The sequence below is a fragment of the Equus asinus genome, chromosome 9, assembly GCF_041296235.1.
Source record: "Equus asinus isolate D_3611 breed Donkey chromosome 9, EquAss-T2T_v2, whole genome shotgun sequence".
NCBI lineage: Eukaryota > Metazoa > Chordata > Mammalia > Perissodactyla > Equidae > Equus > Equus asinus.
The window spans coordinates 51,052,568-51,069,653 of NC_091798.1; the positions used below are offsets into that span (position 1 = coordinate 51,052,568).

A 17,086-nucleotide genomic window follows, 5' to 3' on the forward strand; every position below is an offset into this window, starting at 1 on the left:
CCACTCCATAAGCAAGTTCTTAGAATCCAGAAATCTAGAAATATGGTGAAATATTGCTTAATCTTGCTTTGCATTATACTGATCCAGATAATACTGTGAATCTAAAACGTTTATCTAAACATAACTCTATATAATAAAGGAATAATATAAAAACAACATGTTTGACCAAAAGAATAATATACTAGTCTGCTGACTAAACACCAGCAAAATAAAGAATTTCCATTATGTTTGTTAAGATTGCCAGTGGCTTTCGGGAGAATATTTAAATAAAACTTATCTACTAGTCAAAACAAAAGTTTTTAACGAGCTACTTCATGAGTATAAAGGCTGCTTATTCATAATCATGAATCAGAATGACTGAAGGCTCATTCATGTCACGCAAATCTAAGGTGTTTCTCTGACGCCTTATTCTGGTGGCCTGAATGAATTTGTATGATGTGACATTACAGCTCAAAGGGAAAGAATGTCAACAGGAGGAAATTATCTTTTCCCTTATGACACAGTCTCAAGGTCCTTGTTTAAGGCGGTGCCTTGGGAAAAATGCCAATTCCTTCAGGCTATTCTCCTTAATGGCCCAGGGGTCACAGCTCCCCCAAATCTGTGTTTAATGAGAATGAAAAAACGTCAGTCAGCGTCCACCGGGGATTGTGGGTATGAGACTCTGCCAGACTTAGGCTTTAGACACTCCAGTTCCTGCTCATTTTGTGCTGGTGATGATACCAAGTAAGCTCTAATAAATATCTCATTTACAGGCCTGTTTGCCTAGATGTCTCTGATGGTAACTGGTATGAATATGGTGCAAAGATTGGTTTGGGTTTAAAAAAATTGTTTTGGGTTTAATATATGTCTTTGAACAAATCATGGCACACTCTTCATATGAACAACTTTGAGAGTTTGCTGGTGACATCTGGGTAAAAAGAATTTACGATAGAATTGTAGGAAAAATATATGTATATAAGGAAATGAATGAGAGTGGTGTTTAGGGGAAGAGAAAAGTTGGCGTCATCTAGAGGCATTTAGAACCTGTAATCTTTAGAACTACAGTAAAGGAAACTTGGTATAAAGGTATAATAAATATACCTTTATTTATATTTATAAATATTATAATAAACATAATTAATATAATATAAATATTAATAGCAATATTTATAAATATTGCTATACTTAAAACAATTAATGTTCACAATATATAACAAAGAGCAGGGATTAGCTTTCCTTTAAAAAAATTATACCAACCTTAGTGTCTTTTCCAAAGACCTTGGAATGAAAACAAATCCAGTTTTCTGATACAAAGAGCTTCCCTTGGTACAGTATTTCTTTCTGTAGAGCACAGGTAAAACCTGAGAAAATATGTACAGGTATGACACCATTGAGAATTTCCATGTAAAATGAAAACTGTGTATATACGTTGGTGACTCAGGGACGGGCAGCGATAATACACTCACATACTCAAAAGATCTATCCCCTCTTTTTCAGTCATCTTTAGTGGGATAAAGCTACAGAGATGAGAGTTTGTTTTTTAATTCAAAGTCTTACAAGCTTTAGTATAAAAATAAAAATGGAAAGGCAAGTCTATCATTGCAAGTGAAAGATCAAGAACGGTGTTGCAAACATCTCCTCTATTTAGGAAGGTGTGTCACCCTAGTGCTAATGTTAGCACCCCACCCTCCTTCCCTGGGAATATCAGTAACAACTCCTCTTCCCACTGCAGGAGGAGCAGACTTCCTGTCTGGAGAGCACGGTAGGAATCCAGCATCTGAGGGAGGCTAGCATGGAACCCTGGGCCCCTTGATGAACCACAGAGGAGCAGGGTAGGTGCTTAACTGGTGTGCGAGGCAAGATGTTTAGGTGGATTATCATGCCCTGCACAGAACCGGCATCAACACTTGTCTGTGCACTTAAATCTAGGTTGCCTTTTTAGCATCCTTCTAGAGGCCTCTCTTACTCCAGTCCTGTTATCCTAAAACTCATGACAGTCCAATCACAATGCATCTTGGCAGTGAATGTGGAAGGCAAGGATAGCATTCTGTGATCCTCTTGGATGATTCCATATCACGGAAAGATTCAGTTTCCCATTCTACTTTCATATCTTTCAAGGTGCTTGGTGAAAGCTGAATGAAGCTAGCATGATTGTTACACCATGACTTTCAGAAACCTATTCCCCTTGGTGATTCAGCCCCGAGACAGTGCCCTCTCTCTTCCGCCAAACCAATTCGCATCTTTTCAAATATGTAGCTAGGAAGTCAAACAGGTCACAACTTACTTTGCCTCAGTGGTTCCTCAGTTGGGACATCAAGAAACAGCTTGTGAAAGTGCATATTTGCCTTGTACTATAATGGGAACAAAACATAGGGATTACTGCTCTCGCTTTTTTGTGAAACATCACAAATTTTAACTTCAATTTAAATTACATAACAAATTTCCCCTCCCCTAATATAGTAACCTTAGAGATTCCTCCTCCCTCATCTATAGTCTCCAAGACAACACTTCAGTGAAAAAAACAGTGGAAGGCAGGGCACAAAGGTTTCACTTTCCAAGAAGATGAGTGACCTGTTGGTTGGACATGCATCTACAATCACGATGCGGCTCGTGGTCAGCCTGCTGCCAAGGAGGCTGGACAAGGATGTGCTTAATAAGAAATGAGTAGATTCTAAGGAACCTCACCAGGGAAGGCAGCGGATCCCAGGACACTAAAGAAAAGTGAGCACTCTTAGCAGAGGGCAAGGGCTAAAGGCTTTGTAGTCAGATAAACCTAACTCTAGGTCTTGGCTGCACCTCTCCTTTGGTATATCATGGTGGCCGAGTCACTTAATCTCTCTGGCCTCAGTTTCTTCTTCTGTGCCAGACGCAAAAACAGCAACTGTCTCAGAAGGATGCCATAAGGCTTAAATGGGATAGTACATCTAAGGGACCTACTATCTGGTATTGTCACTAACACTATCATTGTCGTGAAGGCATTTCCTTAGCTAGTGTCGGGGGTGGGGAGATGACAAGGAGGATTTCACACAAAAGACCTAACTCTCCAGGGCGGCAGACCCCCCAAGAGTCTGAAATGCTCCATCACTTCACTTTCAACACATCTGTTTCCACGACTGTGACAACAACATTATATAGACAGCAATTTACAGTTTGTCAAATGCTTTCACAAACACCATCCCCACAATAACCTGGGAACTGATGTCCCCATTCCATGAGTCAGGACACTGTGCCTCAGGGATACTGAGCGACTGAACTGGTACCACACAGCTACTAAGAGGAACAGCTGTGTCCTCCTTCCACAGGACCACTCTGCCTGATAGGATGTTTTGATGAAAAAGTCTTACGAACAGAACAGAGAGATCTACAAGGAGGCCCTCGATGCTTTCTTATCCAAAGTAGGAGTGGTCTCAATGGCAGAACTGGCCCTAGTATTGCCATAAAAAAGAGCTTTAGGCAGCTCATGCAGACAACAGATTGTCCTGCAGGTCACTATTTTATAGATAAATACCACATATAAAGCAGGTTACCTCACGCAGCTTCCTGGGAGAACACTATACATGCAGAGAGTAACCTAGACTAAAGCTAGGTGATCTATATGGGCTTCACTAACATTTTGTTTTTAATGGCTACAAAGAACACTGGGTGCACACTTGATTTCAAAATGTCCTAGGCCATAGAGTCTTCAAAAATATGAATGTAGGGGCCAGCCCGGTGGCGCAGCAGTTAAGTTCACACATCTGCTTTAGCGGCTCGGAGTTCGCAGGTTCAGATCCCGGGTGCGGACATGGCACCGCTTGGCACGCCATGCTGTGGTAGGCGTCCCACATATAAAGCAGAGGAAGACGGGCATGGATGTTAGCTCAGGGACAGTCTTCCTCAGCAAAAAGAGGAGGATTGGCAGCAGTTAGCTCAGGGCTAATCTTCCTCAAAAAAAAAAAAAAAAAAAGAATGTAACAAAAGGCAAAAAACCAAAAAATGTACTGGGACTGATCTAAATTAAAAGCGACATGACAAATAAATGCAATACATGGCTCTTGATTGGATTCTAGAGAAAGGGGAAGAAAAAAACCTTTATAAAGGACATTTACTATTGGGACAATTCTGGAAATTCCAAAATGGATTTTATATTAATAATATTTTTGTATATTTACTATTCAGTTAAATTTCTTGGGTGTGCCAACAGTTTTTTGTTCTAGTTCTTAGGAGATACATATTTAAGTAGTTAGGGGTGACATGTTAAAAAAAAAACACCTAAAACTGTTGACTGAGTAAGTGTGTCACACTCTGACACAGAACTGGGCTTTGTTACCTATCTGGGTATATTTTAGATCAGAATCAAAATTACTGCTGGATGAGAATCATGACCCTGTTCACAGGTTTTCCTCCTCTGTGGACAGGTGGGTCACCTTCTATTCGCACACGTGCCTTATCAGACTTTTCTTTTTTGGCAGGGAGGAAGAAGATTGGCCCTGAGCTAACATCTGTGCCAATCTTCTTCTTTTTGCTTGAGGAAGATTGTTGCTGAGCTAACATCTATGCCAATCCTCCTCTATTTTGTATGTGGGACACCACCACAGCATGGCTTGATGAGTGGTATGTAGGTCTGCGCCTGGGATCTGAACCTGCAAACCCTCAGGCTGCCAAAGCAGAGCTCATGAACTTGACTACTACGCCACTGGGCCGGCCCCCAGACTCTTTACTTTTAATGCAAGGATGTCATACCTCTCCTGGTTCTGGCTAATTATTAGACAGGCACATGACTCTGTGCTGGTCCTTGCTCTCTGGGCACTTGTCAGAGTTTGGGGTCACAGTGTAGGACTCACTACCACTCAGCCTGTGTTGAAAGGTCAGCTGTGAAATACAGCATCAATGACAAATTAACTGAAGGAAGTATAGCCCGTCCTTTCTTCTAGATTCTCTACAATCTATACCTACGTTAGTCCTGACTAGCAGGAAGCTACCCACTGGGGTTCTTTCTTCCCATTGGCTTTAATGCTTCTGTCACCCTCTGAGACAGCACATGTCTCATTCCCAGATTACCTGGCTGGAAGATGAAGACTTTTTCCTTTCAGTTTTAGAGTCATTTTTGCTTTCTGTTTTACAGTCATTCTTATCACTTGCTAAAGAGGCACCGTCAAAACTGGATTTTGACCTGAGGAAAGAAAGCCCAGGGAGTCTATAAGATGAATTTTTTATGCTACTCATTAATTTTATTATAATAAATCTTGATTATTATACCACCTCATAAGAGAACATGACATTCGTTTTTCTCTTCTAGACATCAAGAATCACTCAGAAGCCTCTAGGAGCATTTACACAGCCCGCGCTGGAGGAGACTAGCGGATTTCAGCAGGCTGTAATCTCAAACTGCAGACATGGTAACTTACAGAAGGGAGAAGTCACAATTGAGTTGTGAAAGTAATTGTATCAAAAGTATTTTAATCAGTGTATAGAGGAGTACTGGAGGCAAATTACCCAAGAAAACTGCAGGTAGAGTTCAATCAAAGAAGATTTTTGTTTTAGAATTCTATTTGACAAGTGTTAATTGAGTGGGGCACGGTGTTAAATGCCCCGGGGCACAGGAAACAGTCTTTGTCCTTAAGGAGTCTGTGCAGGCATCAAACATCTTTTAAAAAGGCAGCACATGATTTAGCAGCCAAACAAGACATATCATAGGCGTTGAGACAATAAGTCCAACAGGAGGTAAGAGAAGAGACCAATAGGATGAGGTGGGTTTAATACACTGGGCCTAACAGGATGAACAGGAGTTGGATCTGAGGAAAAGAGAAACAGAACATCCCAGGGTGGGAAAATGGTAGAAGTGAAGTCAGGATAAAAAAGACGAACATGTTTGGAAGTCAAGTCTTCCTTCGTTCTTGTAAAGGCAGAAGTCAGAGCTCTAGGACTTGTCTCTAAGGTGTTCCAGTCCTGGCTCTCCATTTCCGTGGACGTGTGAATCTGCACATATCTGCAAACCTAGAGCTGAACACAGTCATTTCAAAGAGGAATGCGGGTATGATTTTTAGAGGTATATATACAAACAAGTTTGATGATACAATTATGTAGATTTTTTTTGTTTATTGGAGGAAAATAGCTCATGAGATCCATGATTCTACAATATGATTTCTTAGAATGAGGCTCAGTTAAAACAATATTTGGTTCAAAGTGGATTTAAGAAGAATCTTAAGCAATTCAAGTGGTATACGGGTGTGACAGAGGGACAGAAATGACTGAAGTTAGAGAGATACTAGGCTCTGGTTTTCTCAGCTGGGAAAAGAAGGACTATGTGACGTCCTAGGCCATTTCCCGCCCCAACAGTTCAACTGCGTGATGCTCAAACCACAGGTGGAAATACCTCTCAGCAATTCAAGGTACACAGATTCGGATTGAGCTAGCAGCCAATGAATCTATTCATGGATATAAATTCCTTTAGAATTCTAGGGATCGCTTTTTTTTTTTTTGAAATTATGAGAAAACATCTATACTCTACTTGAAAATAAAATTATTTTTACAAATGTCAACTTTACCTATTATTTGTACCATCCACTAATTTGAATTTATCACCTCCACTGATTCAAATTAATAAATGTTACTGGAATCACCAAGGCAACGATTAGACCTTTTAAAGAACTATTGCCTGGAAGCACACGTGACAAGCAGGGCAGCTCCCCGCTTGCTAATTTTAAGAGGCAGAAGCTGAAGGGGCTGCTGCATAGTATTGGCCTCTGTGGTGGGAGTGGGAGGGGTGCCTATTTACACAGTATTGATTTCTTTGGGTCTTCTCAACCATGTTATTCTCACTTCCTACAGATGATGATGAGCAGGACCGGACGCTGAGCGCAAAGGAACATGTGGGCCTCTTATTCAAAACTTCCCGACAGCAAGAGGAGAGCATTAAACTAAGCATGGGCTCTTTGCAAATCCACAGATCACATGCCCACGAAATTTAACACACATGCCCTGATGATGAATGTATTATTCTCTGAAGCCTGGGGAAGTTGGAGTAAAACCAACAGTGTTTTAAAAATGCCTGCAGTAGCCAGTCAGCAGTGGTGAAAAATACAAGAAACGACATGCTTGGTGCCTCTGCGGAGAGACTCATTTGGTGAGTGAGGCAGGATGCTCTGACAGGAAACAGCTCTAGAAAGAATGGTTAAAAGTGAGATGTGTTAAAACAGGCATGCAGAAAAGATGGAGAGATAATTGGGAGTGATAGGAAGAAAAATTGGGGGGAAGAGTGAAAACTTACACTTGGTCTTGAGTGAAGTATAGATTTGGAGAGAAGGTATGGGCTGGGTAGCCAGAAAGAAAGGGAAAAGCAGGATTTAATCATCCCTTAGCAGAGGCCAAAAGCATAGAAGGTAGCAGTTCTGACAGTTCTAATAATAGGGAGGGAGCAATCACTCCTCCACTTGGATGGATAAGTGGCCACATTGACCTGAAATTGACCACTGGCTTAACCATTTTCTTTTAAGTGCTGAAAAGCAACTTTAAGTGCCTATTTCTTCCTTCTATGTGAAAGAAGGCACATAATTGGTGCCTCTGAGAGTGATGGGGACCACAGCTCCACATCTTAAAACCACCTGTCCCCTCACAGCCCCACGATCCAACGGACTCTGGCCCCAGGAAACGGGCAGCCCCCTAAGACGTGTACACCCTGCATGGAGATCCCAGATGGTGTTCCCCTCTGCTCTTTTTTATGGCTACTAGATAAGTGTGACCGCAGTTATGCACACCCACAGGCTGAGCGGACACTCCAACCCAGGCAGGCCTCATTAGCAACCTGGCCAACCTTTCCAGGTGCTTTATAAATCTGTGCCAGAGCCTGGGCCACTCTAGCTTTACTGGTTAGCAAAATCAGTGCTTTAAGAAAGGGGCAGACATTCCACAGAAGGCTGGGGCAGGAAGGAGAAAAGATGCTCCTGGGAAGAGATGAGGGGAAGAGATGAGAGAAAGCGGCGAGCGCCAGTGCCTGGAGGTCAAGGAAAAGCACCCCCCTTCTTTGTTTGCCTACAGAAGACTCTCAGTCTTTTAACAACCACCCTAAAACTAGAAACACCAGCTCCTCTCAGCAGCCCCTCTTCCCCAAAAGGTCAAAAAGAAAGCAGAGAGTCAATGGGTGGACTCACCACAGGGAAATGAGCCTCTTCTGGTCTGGGGACTCGGCCTCGCTGGACGGGGCAGGAGACTGGGCTGTTGGTGACCTGCAGACCTTCTTTTTCTCCTCCACACCATTCTCAGCCTCTGAGCTGGAGAAGAGAGAAAAACGCTTCACCTTAGACATCCAGAGCGAGGTGGACGGAAAAGCGAAGCAGCTGCTTGGCTTTCTGGGGGGCAGAATGATCTTCAGTCTCCACCAACAGGCTGAAGTCAACTAGGACAGCTGTGCCCTCTCCAAATCTCCATTATAACCCCTCTCGGCTGGCGCCTCAAGCACACTAGCTGCAGGTCACGCCTGCTCCAGCAGGTAAAAGTCCAGGTTTACGGTCAGGTAACAGCATGACTTTGCGGAAACTTGCTGCCTCCCAGCTCTGCGCCCTGTGGGCCGGGCACTGCCCAGCTCTGCCCTGCCAACCCAGGAGCAGGGCGGCAGGTCACCTGGTGGCTGGGAGGCACCCTGAGCACACCTGTATGCTCATGCTCATGCTGACGTGTGGCCTCCTGCTGGGAAGCCACACTGCCCTCTGTTTGCACTTCCCTTATGTCACCTATCACCTTTTGTTGTAGTTATATACGTCCCACTTTGGGCTGCTGCTATTTTAACCAACCACGTCTCTAAGCAATTTACAGTGTCTAATCTGCACAGCCTAGGCAGGAATTATTACCCCTATCTCACAGATGAGGCACCTGAGGCTCTCAGATATTGACTATCTTGCCCAAGTTCACAGAACTACCGTCTGAGCTGGTATTCAACCTCAGGTCTGTCCATCAGGGAGGCCTTTGTGTACACACATTCTCCTTCTTGCTTTCTCTCTCTCTCTCCCCCCTCCCCAATACACTCATCCCCCCAACCATACATCTGTCCGTTTAGCCCCTTATTAGCTCTTCAGTGTGAGAGCTCTAGGGTGGGGTGAGAATCCTTATTGATTTTTCTATTGACCACAGGGTCTAGGATGGTGTTAGTACATAAGCACGATAACAGGCTCTTGGAAAACTAGATCTGACCTTGGTAAAAGAGGGAATGTAGAGAACAAACGGAGGCCAGCCAGGGTGGTGGACGCAGAAGTGAGCTCCCTCAAACTCGGGAACAGGGGAACGCATTTCCAGTGTGGGAAGGAGCAGGGGAAGGGACGTGGTAAGGGAGAATACATGCTGTTGTCCATGGATCAGACCTTCTCTGGTGTCAGCCTGCACAGCAAAAACCTGCTTCTAAGGATGTGAGAACTCCACGGTGGCTGAGCATCAAAGAAGACATAAGATAGCACCGCTATGACAGTTTAGCTAATTTTAATCCTAATTTACCACCCATTTGGTATCTTCACCTGCAAATGACCGCGCAGGCAGGAAATGTTATTGGTTAATTTAAACTTTGTGGTTGCTTGCTTACCACTTTTCACAGCATATGAAAATTCCAGCCCACACTAGGGGTCCTAGTGTAGTGTCAAAATCAAGACCAAGTGTATCTGACAAAGTATCCAATTAACAATCCCTACGAATGGTTGATGCTCACTTTGTAATTAGCATTTATCTTTTCCTAAGTAGATAAATATTCGAGGACAGAGCCCCCACCTGCTACTTCTTCAATTCTTCTCAAAGCACTGAAAACACTTATGTACACTAAAAGGGCTCAGTCCACAACTGAACTGCATTATGTGACAAAGGGTACATAGAAGGCCTTCAAATGTTAACAGGAAAACACTGCTTTGACTTAAAATAGAAGATTTTATTTAAATCTAGCATCATGTTTAATTTATGGACTCAGAGAATTTTAGAACTGTTAAGGGGCCTTCGAGCATGTCTCTGCCTTTTCCTTCTACCCCCCAAGACACACACATTACTTCTATTCTTCAAAACCATCAGGCAGAAATATACTTGAGTGTCCCTCTTAAAGTAGAGAGATGAAGTGTGTGTGGAACTTCAATTATCCATCTCAGCATCCCTTCAAATATTTGCTGAATCTTATGCGGGGTCAGATTCAGACTTGGGGGCAGAGCTGCAGCTGTCCTGTACGCACCTTTGTGTACCAGGACCACTCCACTAGGATGCGTTCATGAGAAGGGGCCCCTCAGCAACGACAAACAAACACAGAGCACTGGAGACTGGATTGGTGGTTACCACAGGAGAAGGGGGGAGGGCAAAAGGGGTGATTAGGCTCACACGTAAGGGGATGCACTATAGCTAGTTTTTGGGTGGTCAACATGATGTAATTTACACAGAACTCGAAATAATAATGATGTACATCCGAAAGCTATATAATCTTATAATCCAATGTTACTGCAATTAAAAAAATAAATAAATAAAATTAAAAAAAAAATAAGAAGGTGCCCCTCATTTGGGACATAGCCCTACTGACACATGGCCTGGCAGAGACAAGGTGCCCCTTGCTCTGGGCAGAAACAGCCCAGCACCAAGGTGCACAGGAAGCAGAGCTCGGCTAGAGTCTACCCGTCCTTGCCCCTTGCCCCTTCCTGGTCAGGCACTTTCTGCAGTGCGGGGCACTGGGAGCTTCCCCACGTGTGGTGGTCCTCTTTCAGGGCCCCTAGCTTAGCACTGAAAAGATACAGTGTGCACCTCTATATCAACCCCCTCAGCAATGTCATTTAATGACAGCACATACCTGTATGCTCAAGTGAAAACGGCTTCTTTCTAGACAGTCTCCACCCCACTCTGCCTTCCACTTGTGCTTAGTCTCCAGCACTGGTTCTCTCCTTGAAGGCACAGGCTCCACAAAGCCTTCCAACCAAGTGGTCTGGGCAATGCTGCTGCTGGCTGTATAACGACGAGGCCCCTAATCAATTACTGTCTTGCTCTGTTCACTTTTTTCCCAAATGTCTTATTTATCCAACTACTGGACTAAGTTCCTTAAAAGCAGGGAATTTCTTTTTTTCCACAGCACCAGCTCAGCCTTCTGCTCACAGTGGTCATTTGCATGTGGTGTTGGATGTGGGATTAATTCTGTAGTGTCTCAGAGAGGAAGTGAAATTCATCTATGGGCCAATTCAATTTTAGGTTTTTGTTTACTTAAAGATGCTATGGAAACTCAAGCAAGTGAATTCTGAACACGGGAGAGATTATTCTGGCAGGCAACCCTTCCCTCGGAGGTCTCAGCAGCAGCAGATGAAAACTATGTGGAATCCAAATGGCGGAGACGGGCCGCGTTTGGGTGAGCAGAGTGGGGGAGGGGAAATGGCAGGCTTCCTCCCGGCCTCTCAGTAACTCTAAAGTTACTGTCGGTGAAGCTGAACTCTCACTGAAAAGGGAGGTGAAACTACAGGTCTCATTTAAATCACGAAAATAAAGAAATCGGTTCTTTGTTTTTTTAAAACAAGAAGACAAGGCTCTTTCAAGATACTGACTAAACGAGTCAACTAAAAAAACAAAACCAAACCCCCAAAACAATCCTCCTTTTTCAACAAATGTTTATTGAAGGGTCCCTGCTGGCAGGGCAGGATGCTCAGAGGTGGGTGGGCGAGACAGATGAGTGAGTGACAGTTGTAAGTATCCATAGAAACGGAAACAGCAGAAGGTGCTGGGACACAGGATCAACCTTCACCTGGCCTTGGCAGGTTATTTCTTCTCCCATCTCCAACCCAACTCCAGCATCAGCTATGGGCCCTGACAACTTTTCAGTAGGAATTTCAGAGCAGTGAGACAGATAGTCATGCGTATGCCAACCAAGCCTGACTTCACCTATTTGGGGACAGCATTTTTATTTTTTTTTAAAGATTGGCACCTGAGCTAACATCTATTGCCAATCTTCTTTTTTTCTTCTTCTTCTGCTTCCCAAAGCCCCCCAGTACATAGTTGTGTATTTTTAGTTCTGGCTCCTTCTAGTTGTGGCATGTGGGATGCCACCTCAGCATGGCTTGATGAGCGGTGCCATGTCCGTGCCCAGGATTCGAACCGGCGAAACTCTGGGCCACTGAAGCAGAGCATGCGAACTTAACCACTCAGCCATGGGGCCGGCCCCTGGGGACAGCATTTTTATTATGAGCTAGGAAGTGCTGGTTTCAATAAGACACTGCCACACACTGTTACACAATCTACAAAAAAATAAAAAACAGGTGGACAATCCCTAGCAACAGTCCAATATTTGTCAATTTCCAGACCTCATTAGTCTGATGATGACCTGACTCAGATTTCACAACTTTTCAGAATTAGAATTCTTACATGGGGTCAACTATCATTCCTCCCAGAGACAGTCTCTGTGAATTTAAGGAAAACTGAGCACTCCTTTCTCCCGTCACTTCAATGCACGTATTCAGGCAGCAGCACATGCAAGTCAAGTGAGCAGATACGCGGTAGAATGATGATGAAGTTGCATCTCAGATGAGTGATTAAGCCGCCTCTCAGGTACGTGAAAACAAGTGCCTCACTAGGGTTTAGTCCAGGAAGCTGTGTTCCTTTCTAGTTACAGTGACAAACCCTTTATTTGAGTCTACCTTCAAGTTAAATTCGTATAAGCTAAGGCATAAAAAATGTCACTAAACTCCCTTAGGGTGATATGGGTGAGGGCAGTTTGACCCCACTATCATTAAAAAAAAATCCCTGATCACCGTTTCTTAAAACCACAGTCTTGACCAACAAAGGCTTAGAAGTGACTTGAAGGTAGGGTATGTTTCACTAGAGGATCTGATAGGATAAAATCGTAGAAATGGGATTCTTGTGATTAAGGCTAGGTCTGCGAACATAGAGTGCTGCTGAAGCCCTGTACTGAAAACTAGGCTGCACCTGGAACTGCCAAGACCTGGGGCCTCACAGACTCTTGTTTTTGGTATGCTGCCTGCTCAGTGGCCCCATGGCCGGCAGCAGGGGCGGCAACACTTGGGAAGCAGACAGGCAACAGGGAGAGAGGAGGGCTCTGGGGACCGCTGGGCAGCAGCCGTCGTGCAGAGAGAGACATCACAGTAACCAAAAGAAGGAAGCAGAATGGGGTGCAGAGTGGTGCAGGAGGTGGTGAGGGAGAGCAGGACCCCTCCAAGACCCCTCAGCCTCTCCAACTGCAAAGTAAACCCAGAATCTCCCAAACCAGATTTTTATGTCAGGAAGAAGAGTCTTTCACTTACAATTCTGATATCTTTGCTAGAAACTTTACATTTCATCTATCTGTCTATCTACACATTTATTTCTGAATAGGCACTAGAAGCACAAGTACAAATTCATAAGTTACAAATGGAAAAAGAAATCTCCCTTCTACCTCAGTTTCACGGTGGTCCTGCTTCTGTCCAGAAAGGTGCCTACTGTCCCAGCTCCTGTGTGTCCTTCTAGGGAGAATCTGTGTGCATGACTGTGTGTATTTTTTAAGCACAAATGATAGCATGCTACTTCACATCTTGCTGGGTTTCTTTTACTACTACATCTTGGTGCTTTTTCCGTATCATTACACGTAGAGCTTCCTCATTCTTTGTAATGACTGCATAGAGTTCCACTGTCATGGGTGAATTATAATTTAACCAGTTCCTTATTGATGGGCATTTAGGTGGATGTCAGTCTTATGACAAATACAAACAACATTGCAACAAATGTCCTTGTATATTTATGGTGTGTAAATATCAAAGGATACTTTCCCGGAAATGTAACCACTGTCTCAAAACGTAAATAAAATAATTTAAAACTTTTATTGCCAGATAATTTAAAACTTTTATAGTTATTGCCAAACTACTCTCAGTAGAGGTTTTGTGACCCATGCCCACAATATATAGCAGTTTACACATTCTCATTAACTAAGTATTAAATAAAAAAAAAAAGTGCCTAGTAGGACACATGGCACATATAATAACAATAATTTTAATGATGATTAGTATTAAACGTTTTTATCTTTGTAAATGTGAGAGGTGGGAAAAAAAAAAAAATCCCAGCATGGTTTTGATTTACATTTCTCTTACGGGTAAGATTAAGTGTATTTTCATGCATTTAAGAGTGTTTTTTTAATTTCCTGTTTTGTGAATTAGCTGTTGGTATGTACATTTTGTCAAGTTTTCTAGGGGGTTGTTGATTAAAACATTCAGGGAAAACAATTATCATCAAACCTGCATCACCAATTCTTGGCAATAATCTAGAATTGACTTTCTAAATAAATAATCTTAAACATTTAGAAAAGTTAAGTAGATATTAGAGGTCAGTAACGTTAAAATAAAATGTTAATGATAAAGTAACTATTTTTTTCCTTGACAGTCTATGGCAGATAGAAAAAAAGGCATCCCCAAAACATAATATTCTTTTGTTTCAGCAAAACCTTTAATGAAACCTGACAGGCTTCCAGTTCAGGGGGGAGAACAGGAGCACAAATGTTTGTCTCTCCTTTCTGAGGCCTGTTAAAATGATTATGTACAAAAGAAGTAATAATCCTGCTTACAACGATGGAGGAAACCATCAACAGGAGAGCGATTTCCCAAAATTTCTGGAAAATGGAAAGTAGAAAGTAAAGTACAATATTAACTAGTGCAGCAAAGTAGAGGAAGCTGTAGTTTCAGAAATAATGGGCATCAATGGACGCTAAGAGAATAGTGATCTGTCAGAGTTCAGTCAGAGTCCAGTGAGGTGCTAGAGGAGGAGGACATAAGAAGTTGTCAAAAATGTTAGATTAAACTACAGGTGTGGGGGCCATCCCCATGGCCGAGTGGTTAAGTTTGCACATTCCGCTTCGGTGGCCCAGGGTTTCGCTGGGTCGGATCCTGGGCACGGACATGGCACCGCTCATCAGGCCATGCTGCGGCGGCATCCCACATGCCACAACTAGAAGGACTCACAATTAAAAATACACAACTATGTACTGGGGCACTTTGGGAGAAAAAGGAACAATAAAATCTTTAAAAAAAAAGAATGGTGAGAAGGTGAAAGAAGGGCAGAGGTTACTAATTTCTTATCCTGAAAAGTGGAGAGTCAAATTGATTTAACATGAGAGTTACGCTGATGTATTATTTAAAGAGATAAATGTGTGAAAATAGGAACTAGAAAGTGATATGCCTATTTAACACTGGGAGTAGGAAGAGAGGGAGGCAGAGAATGAGTGTAAGTGGGCTGACTCTTATGTTCCATCAAAACAGGAAGTTGAGAGATAAGGACTAAAATTAAGAAAGCGAGGGATATACACATGTATAAAGAAGTAACCACTACAACCAAAATTGGTACAGTTAAAAGAAGCTACTGGGGAGGCAGATAGAGAATAGGAGAGGTGGGAAGATGTAAAGAAGATGCAGAAAAGATGTAAAATACCGTAAAGATCAGAAAATAGGTGGATTTACAATCTTCAAATGCTTGAGTTCCTACTATGTGTAAAACATACTGCCAGACGCTGTACTCTCAAAGGACTCAGCCTGTGCTGAGAATTTGAGTTTAGCACATAAATAAAGCATAAGGGATATCTGCCAGAAAGATAGTGTCTTGGGAATTCAGAAATCTCTTCTAATTGTAAAGAAGAGAATCAGGGAAGTTTTGTGGGGGAAATAACCATGATGTTGTGTGAGGGTGGGACACTATATTTTTCTAACTTAGCAGACAAATATTATAAGTGTCAGAAATACAATTCAGTAGAAGAAACCAGAGTGTAAATTATATTTCCATTTGTCTTACAAAACAATAAAAATAAAACAGTTTCTTTGGATGGAAAAAATCAAAACCTTCCATTATCACATGGTAGTCATCTGTGCCACTTCTCTACCCAAAGAAACAATGTATTTGCAGCAAAACTTATTGTGGAAGGATTGACATTTGAGCTGGGTACATATAACTTGGACTTGTGAAGATATCAAAAAAGGGCATGAGAAATACAAGGAAAGGCAGAAGCGAAAACATGCAGACAAGGGAGAGTCACACATGCACAAGGAATCTAACAGTTTGGTTTTCTCTGGAGTATAGACACCAGAAAGCAGCAGCAATTAGGTGGTTGTGAAGTTTGATTCCTGATAAGAGAGGGCTGCTTTCTGACTTCATTTGGTTGGCAGTAGGGATTAAGTGAAGATATTTAAACCGAAGGAATGAAAAGACGAGATATCAAGTGCCCACCTTTTCCCACATATACATCATGAGGGGCCTGATGAGATGTGCGCTTCTGGAGGACTATACGCATCAGTGTACAAGAACAGGGCGTTGGGGAGTGTGGAGGCTGGAGGCAGATAGGGGGACAAGTTTGAAGGCAAGAAGCAGAGACTGCACTGGAGAGATAACCCAGAGAGAACACAAGAACAAGTGCAGAAAGCAAGCAATGGAAAAGAACATCCAAGATAACCTCGAGGTTATCTGGGGGATGGAGAAGATAGCATTGCCACAAACGGTTACAGGGAACACAAGAGGAAATGTAGTCTGGTGGGAGGGATCATGTGAATCTAGTTTTAGATTTGATAGACAAATATTGTTAGCAGATAGAAAGCTGTACCTAAAAAACCAAAAGAGCCCAAAAGAACAACAAAAAGAGTATCTGACTCTGCAGAGGAAGGATTCCGCCAATTGGAAACTCTTTATGTTGAGTCCCAAGCACATTGCCATGGCAACGAGTAATACCTGAAGCTCAGCTGCCACCCTAGGGCCGGAGGAATGGCATAGCACAGCCACCAATGGGCCCCCAGAGACCTCTTTAAAATGGTCTCACAGAGCTCCCCTCTGTTCCCATTAAACTGGACAAGTCATTGTCCCAGAACAATCATGTGAATCACTTCCTCCTTTACACCTGCTCCTAATTCTGTTTTCCTAAATCAGTGCTTTTCTTTCAAAGCCTAAGGCAAAGCACATAACTCCAAAAAGCATTTAATCGTCAGGATTCTAATACTGAAGGGACAGAAACCCAACTCAAACTAGCTTTTTTTTTTTTAAAAAAAAACCCAACAACCCAGAAGGGCTTTTGTCTCTGTTTTAAGATGAAGTCAACAGTAGAGAATAGCTGCAGCTGCAGACGATCCCCGTCAACCTCTGGAACACACAGCCGTGATCTCCAGGGTCTCCCTCTCCAAGT

The 17,086-nt window shown here is 42.8% G+C and overlaps 1 protein-coding gene across 9 annotated transcripts in view; it reads right to left on the minus strand.

The window, feature by feature from the left end:
* GRAMD2B (GRAM domain containing 2B) overlaps nt 1–17,086 on the minus strand; it is a 103,611-nt gene that overhangs the window by 22,100 nt on the left and 64,425 nt on the right. For 5 of the 9 annotated variants that reach the window (XM_070517492.1, XM_014859540.3, XM_014859539.3 and 2 more), the window contains exons 2-5: nt 8,109–8,228; nt 5,020–5,131; nt 2,264–2,330; nt 1,237–1,340 (exon numbers count right to left, since the gene is read on the minus strand). In XM_070517492.1, coding sequence (XP_070373593.1) covers nt 1,237–1,340; nt 2,264–2,330; nt 5,020–5,131; nt 8,109–8,228 — 403 coding nt within the window. Of the gene's footprint in view, nt 1–1,236; nt 1,341–2,263; nt 2,331–5,019; nt 5,132–7,228; nt 7,272–8,108; nt 8,229–17,086 lie in introns of all 9 variants that reach the window. The other 4 variants (XM_070517496.1, XM_070517495.1, XM_070517494.1 and 1 more) reach the window with 1 other exon arrangement.